The sequence below is a fragment of the Octodon degus genome, unplaced genomic scaffold (assembly GCF_000260255.1).
Source record: "Octodon degus isolate 3935 unplaced genomic scaffold, OctDeg1.0 scaffold00077, whole genome shotgun sequence".
Taxonomy (NCBI): domain Eukaryota; kingdom Metazoa; phylum Chordata; class Mammalia; order Rodentia; family Octodontidae; genus Octodon; species Octodon degus.
The window spans coordinates 1,780,635-1,787,480 of record NW_004524653.1 but is presented as its reverse complement, the minus strand read 5'-3'; the positions used below and the strand labels follow the sequence as shown (position 1 = coordinate 1,787,480).

Below are 6,846 nucleotides of genomic sequence, written 5' to 3'. Positions count from 1 at the left end.
CTCCTGACAAAGTTTTCAGAAAGGGGGGAGGACAGGGAGATGGCTCAGTGGAATAAGTGTTTCCCTGGCAAACGCAAGGCCCTGAGTTCAATCCCGGGTTCTATTAAGTCCCCATCACCTGCTCCTGGATTTCACAGCCTGACGAGGTGCCTGACCATGAAGTCTGCAGAACGCAAAAGGAACGTCGTTGCTTCTTTTTTTTTTAAAGAGATTTAAACACATTTATTCAGTCCTATTCCCACCTTCCCACCAGTGATGTTAAACAGACTCTTCAATTTATAAAGGTTTCAGTGGTCTCTTTGCCCTATTTGCAATCAATCCTCTCTGAGAAAAATTATTCTGACTGCATGACCTAAGTGCTTTTGCTTGGTCTGAAATACTAGATAGATACTTTATTTTTATAAAACAGCCTTTTTGGTTCTTTATGTACTTTTATTTCAATTAATTGATAAAAAGAAAAGGGAGCTGGTTAGCATTTTTCCATCCCAATATCACCTATCTGCCCAGCTAAAAATTCTTCATTCAATCTGTTTCTTTTCAGTCTCCTATTTGCTAAAGTTGGCGAAATCTGCGAAGGCATCTTGCTTGGGTTGCACAGTTCCGGAAGTCATGGCCAGGGTGGGCACGCCCACGCCCACCGCGCCTGTCGAGCCCATCCCAGCAGCTGGCATCCCCGTGTTCATGTTCATGCCCATCATGCCCATCTGGTTCATCAGTGGAGTGTTCCCAAGAGGGGCCATTCCCACGGTGCCAGTCCTCACACTGGGCATACTCACAGGCACGGGTCCCCCCAGCAAAGGGTTGGTTTGTGGCCAGACAGGAAGCATATTTGATGGAGAACTGAGGTTCACGGCTCCAAAACTTTGAGTCATCACATTCAGAGGCTGTTGCCTATTTTGCTGCTGAATCATAGTATTGAGCGATGGCTGCTGGAGTTTGGATGGCTGCACACCAGGTAGCGAGTTGTCTAGGCTGATGTTTATGCTGGAGTCAGACCAAGAAGAAGGCAGGGTTCTGCTGACTGATTTCTGGACCATATCTGTATTCTGATTATAGAGAGGATTAGGCTTCTGCAGCAGCACTGTGCTAACATTTTGCAAAGGCTGTGACCTTGACTTGGGCAAACCAAGTGCTACAGTGTTAGTGCTCATCAAAGAGAAATCCATACTCTGGGAAGATGCCATGGTTGCTTGGGCTGAGCCCATGAGATCAAACAGGTCTGAAGAACCTGAGGCAGCTGGAGGTGGCCCTAATGCTGGCTGTGAGCTGCTGACAAGTTCTACTGCTGGCTGGGAGGCACTGCCAAAGAGCTCACCGCCGGAAGCTGCGGAGGCGCACGGGGCTTGGTTGAAGGCACTCCAGTCACCAGAGTCTGCTGGCTGGGAGGCACTGCCAAGGAGCTCACCGCCGGAAGCTGCAGAGGTGCACGGGGCTTGGTTGAAGGCGCTCCAGTCACCAAAGTCTCCATTCCCACTTGTTGCTTGGGAAGGGAAACTGCCTGATGCAGTAGCTGAGCCAAAGTCAGCAAATCCCCCAAATAGATCAGCTGATCCTCCTGCTGTTGACGGGCTGGTGGCATCAAACAGATCAACAAGGTCACCTGATGACCTGCTGCTGGGCCCTGAAGTCCTAACTGAAGGCTGAGGTGTGTGGGTTGAGGCGTTCTGATCTGGACTTGCTTTGTCCCCTGTGCAATGCGCTGCCGCTCCAAGATCAGTGGTTTTGGAAGGATTGGCTGCGCGCTTGTGTCTAGTTGTGGTGGTCTCTGTGGCCTGTGTGATGTGGATGTGCTTTGCCGTCACAGTTTCTTCTTCATCTTTGAATTCACCTTTGGGAGACCTGCCTCTTCTTGCTTGCTTTTCCTCATCGCTGTCACTGCATCTTTCTGGAGAGTCTTCTCTATCTTTCCTCCGGAACTTGCTGATGGTGTCACCAATTGTGCTTCCAATTGTATCACTCGGTTCACCTAATTTATCACTGAACGGGAAAGCACGCTTGTTTTTATCCCACTCCTCATCCCATTTTGATTTGGGCTCAGGATCGTATCTGTCACTGTATCCGAAGCCTCCAACACTCTCACAGGAAACTCCAACATATTCGTCTTTGTTTTTCTTTGCTTTTTTCCGCTCTTCACGAAGCCTGTCGTCATCCTGAGCAAATTCAACCAATTCCTTCACCTTTTGGCGAATATTTCTACGTTGATCCTTGCTGTGTTCATCTACAAAGTGGTCATTTTCCAGGGATCGCAAATGATGAATGTGTTCTCTGGCACTTGTAACAACACGCTCTGATCCATTTCTCATGAGGTAAGCTAGGAGCAGCAAAGACTCATAAACTCGTCTCCAATTCTTTTTATTGTCTTTTAGCATTTGGGACCACAGCATGTTCACAAGTTCTGGGAATTGTTCATACATAAATGTAGCCTTGGCAATCTCTCCCACGAGCTGCCCCGAAGGTCCCCAAGGACCATCATTCGTTGCTTCTCGAACCTTAGACTCAATCTCTGAATAATTCATAACCACATTGGTGGCTTTGTCCACCAGCTCCCGCACCTTCCACATGTTCGACATCTTGCCCCACGCAGGCCGGGATGCCACCTCGGTCACCGGCTTCCCACGGCCCCCGGGACACTTCCGTGTCAGGGCAGGTCCAGGCCCGGGTCGCTGCCATCGCCCGCCACCTGGAACTCCCCAAGTCAGCTCCTTCCTTGCTACAGCCACAGCGCCGCCCGTCGTCGTTGCTTCTGCAGGTAGGCGACCAGCTCATACGCATTCTGCCTTCTCAGGGCCTCTGTTCCTGCTTCAAGGTGGTTGATTTTGGGTTTTTGGAAGCCTGTAAAGGCCAAGCTGCTGAACCTGAAAAGACTCCGGCCCACTGCTCCAGGCAGAAGGTGCGTGGTCGGAAGGCGCCTGGCTTGTGGCCTCTGACAAAATCTCTTTGTAATTAGGACTCCCGCCTGTATAATTTAAACACTTTTAGGCCAGGGCCGGGCCCAGGACGCTGGAATTCCAGCTCGAGTGATCCTGCAGGAGTCCCCCGGCAGAGGCAGTGGGGCGAATCGGCCGCGAGGTGGCGCCCGAGTCCCTGGTTCCTGCAAACAAATCTGCTCTTCCCGCACCGAGTTCGTTGTGAATGTTGAAGCGGAAGACGAAAGCTCAGAGGCAAACGTGGCCCAAGATGTAGAGCTGCTCAGAGGAAAAAGGGGGGGGGGGGTGGAAGCATGCTGGTTCTCGAGGGTCCCCGCGCGGTTTCGGCCCGGGCGCAGCGTGCCGTAGGATGGGAAGGGAGGGGGCGACCCGGGCACTGCGCGCGCTCCAGGCGCGGGGGATCTGGGGCCTTGAGCTGAGCGCTGGGTCTCGCAGGGGACCCCAGGACCCCCGGGGAGGCGCCGCACGGAAGCGGGGCGCTGTCCTTATTCTTATAAATGAGAAACCTGAGGTTCGGAGCGGCTAAGCAACTTCCTCGACCTCGCAGGGTCCCTTTGTAACTTGGATGCGGCGCCCAGCCGCGAGCGTAGCCACACTCCGCCCTGAGCCTCCACCCTTCAGGGGACTCCGTGCTCCCCTGGGTCGGAAGCACGGGTTAGGCAGCGCAGCCTCAGGAAGGTGCAGAGAGGCCCGGAGCAGCAGGAACAAGAGAAATGATGAGCGCTTCCCGTCTTTTCCTCGGTACGTTTTGAATTATGAGATATCAGAAAGTCACTTAGTAGGGAGCGTTCCTTTTCTGTTTTCCAATTTGTGGTTCGAGATACACTCAGGAATTAACCAGCGTTCTCCAGAGAAGCAGGACCACTAGGCTACAGGCAGGAACAGAAAGAGAGAGCGAGATAAAGAGACAGAGATGAAGGGAGAGATGATAAGGCCCCGGGCAGGCGTGCAGGCCTCCACCCCACCTACGTGGGAGGCTGAGACACGAAGATCACAAGTTCATGGCCAGCCTGGGGGAATTAGGAAGAAGGTAAAAAAAAAAAAAAAAAAAGGCTGGGAGTGTAGTTCAGTGGGTAGAGCATTTGGCTCAAGTATGAGGCCCTCAGGGGCCAGGGAGATTGCTCTGCCGTCTAAGTACCTTCCTGGCAAGCGCAAGGATCCAGGTTCAATCCCCAGTACTGCATGCCATGCCAACCCCAAAACCCTGGGGGTGCTGTGCTGGCCACCAAAACCTGGTGTGGCAGCGCATGCCTGTAATCCCAGTGATGGGGAAGCTGAGACAGGAGGATCAATACTAGTTTGAGCTGTGTAGTGAGACCCTGTACCAAATACATAAATAAATAAATCTTTAAAAAAAAGTATGAGGCCCTGGAAATGAAGAAGAAGAAGGAGAAGATACAGATAAAGTAGAGGTGGGTATCTACAGAGAGTTTATTATAAGGAATCAGATCACGTAGTCATGAAGGCTGAGAAGTCCCACGGTCTGCTGTCTGCAAGTGGGAGACCAGGAAGCCAGTGACAGTCAGAAGATCTGAGTCTGACAGCACCAGTTTCAGCCCTGTTCATTGGCCTGAGGACCGGAAGCCGGCATGGATGCTGCCCATCCTCCCTGCAGTGGGCAGCTTGGCTCAGTCCATCAATGCAAAAGTTGATCTCTCCCCAAACTGACCCCCCACCATCTACTAGCTTCCTTGCCCTCCTGATAAATCAAGTTGGGGCATAGAGCTAGCTGTCACGCTTACTGTTCTAGGGTTTTTGTTTTTTTTCCCCTTGGTGCTGACGTGGCCTCTTCCACCCAATGCAATTTACTCTGCCCCTGACCAGACCCAGTGAACCTGCATCAGACACTTTGGGCTCAGACTCACAGGATAGCAACAGAAAACAAAGAAGTTGTCACATATACAAATCACCCCATCCAACTGAACCCCACCATCCTCCTTGCTGTCCCCCTTCATATGTGGGCCATCGGTAGTCCAGGAATGCTGCACCCTGGAGCAAGAAGATCTGGGTCTTGCCCTTTCTGACCAGAGGGAGGGGCAGACCACAGGAGAGTAGAAACGCATTCACACTCCCGCAGTGCCACCCTTCGGTGGCTCAGGCCTGTGCAGCCACTGACTTCATTCAGTGAACTTCCAGCCTGGAAGCAAGCACCCAGGAGGGTGGCTATGATTCTCAGTCTTTGCAAAGTGGATCTGCCTCACACCAGGGAGCTGCTAAGTGGAGTGGGAGGCTCATGGGACCAGGCTAGAAATCACATGCTCTGCAACAAGAGAACACAAGTCCCAGTCCCAGGATGGTTGTCATAGCTCCAGCCAGGCTCGCTGCAGTCCCAGAGAGGCCACCCTACGCAACTCCAGTGGTAAATCACCCTGCTTCGTGAAGGGCTAACACCCCTCTGGGGGGTTCAAATTGAACATCATTATGTGTCCCGACATCTGCAGCAGCAACCTCTCAGGAATGAGTTGTCAAGAACAGGTCGGAGTCAAACCAGAGAGGGATACTGACAGGGATATGTGGGGGCTCCCTGCATGCTACCATGTTTGTCCATCACTAGGGTCCCTTACACAGGAACGCTTGCTTCCAGAACAGTGTCACAAAAGCATGTCTTCAAAAATGTCTCACCTTGAGAGCCGCCTAAGCAACACTGCACTGTGACCTTGAGCAGAAATGAAGAAGCTGTTCATTCCTGTAAGTGGGGTCTCATTTTATCCCTTCCCATTCCACATTCTTAGCACAAACTTTCCCACTGTCGCATCTGAGGCCCCAGTCCAGGTGTGTCCCCATGCTTCTGGTAGGAGCTAAGCCTCCGTAGGTTGAGCTCTGTGCAGCTCTGGAAGACGCACTCAGTCACCTACATGTCGTGCACTGTATTTTCTACCCTGAGCCTCATCCTACGTCTTCTTATACTTCTTCATGCCCATGTTCACTTAGGAATTCTGCTCGAGTGAAGGGGGCAACTATATTCCCCGACTCCAGTATTCCACCCTCAATTACACTCCGGTCCTTCTCATCACAGAAAAGGGGATGAAGCAACTGCTCTAGGGCTTAATGACTAAAACAGTCTGTGCAGCCAGCCTGCTCTGCCCTGCTTGGTCTGCCTTCCTCCCTGTCATTCCTGTCCTCTTGTGTAATTGTTCTGCGTGATAATTGCTACTTTCTAACATATTTCCTATACGTTATGCCGATTGTGTTTTTCAGGGACATCTTTGCTTTGCTCCTCCAGCAATTCCAAGTGACCAGGGCAGCACCAGGCCTTGGGAATTGTGGAAGTGCTCCAAGCCTAAGCGTCTGCGGCTTTATCACAGCTCTGTCACTCATGGTGAACATCGTCTGTCCTCAGCCAGCCTGGTCAGTGACTGCTCTGAGAAGCGGTGGACGGACGTACAGACCAGCAACATGGAGGCTGCTCAGGGCTTGCTCTGTCAGGGGATGGGGACAAGGACTTCTTCGCAAGTCTGTCCGCCCAACTGCACCAGGTCAGTGATGTGACACTTGGCGGCAACCATGAGCTACTGCAGTTAGGATTCCTGCTGCCTTTATATGCATCCCTGGGCTTCCTGGACAAGGCAGGGCCTTGGGAAGAGGAAGAACACCTGGCCAGAGGAGAGGCCAGAGGTGCTGTCCATGTGCCAGCCGGGAAAGCACCCACGAAGGAGTGAGAGGAGACTGCCTGCAGGCGGGGCTAATGGAATGAATAATCCCAGGCCTGTGACAAGTGCATGAGGTGCTTAAGGCACAAAGCAAGACAGCGCCAGGTGGCAACGAGATCCAGGAAGGAGAAGCCGGGGAGGTCGTTTGAAAATCCAGTCTGCGAGGGGTTGAGTGACAGCTCCCATGAGACCGGCCTACATCCTAATCCCAAGAATCTCTGGATGTGACTTTATCCGGAAAAGGATCTTTGTAGATGTAATTAAGAATA

The 6,846-nt window shown here is 52.1% G+C and overlaps 1 protein-coding gene across 1 annotated transcript; it reads right to left on the bottom strand.

The window, feature by feature from the left end:
• Positions 1 to 516: 516 nt before the first annotated feature.
• On the bottom strand, positions 517 to 2,615 carry LOC101565389 (clathrin interactor 1-like). Its single transcript, XM_004636016.2, has 2 exons — positions 1,457 to 2,615; positions 517 to 1,372 (listed from the first exon to the last, which is right to left on the bottom strand). The coding sequence occupies exons 1-2, from the start codon at positions 2,568 to 2,570 to the stop codon at positions 546 to 548; spliced, it is 1,941 nt and encodes a 646-aa protein (XP_004636073.1). The 5' UTR covers positions 2,571 to 2,615; the 3' UTR covers positions 517 to 545.
• Between the last annotated feature and the right edge of the window lie 4,231 nt (positions 2,616 to 6,846).

What these genes read in the sequence shown, in the direction of transcription:
- LOC101565389 (XM_004636016.2), bottom strand. Translation starts at nt 2,570, where the DNA reads ATGTCGAACATGTGGAAGGTGCGGGAGCTGGTGGACAAAGCCACCAAT. An exon ending in AAGTGGGAATGGAGACTTTG is followed by an intron (nt 1,373 to 1,456) that starts GTGACTGGAGCG and finishes CCCAGCCAGCAG; the next exon opens with ACTCTGGTGACTGGAGTGCC.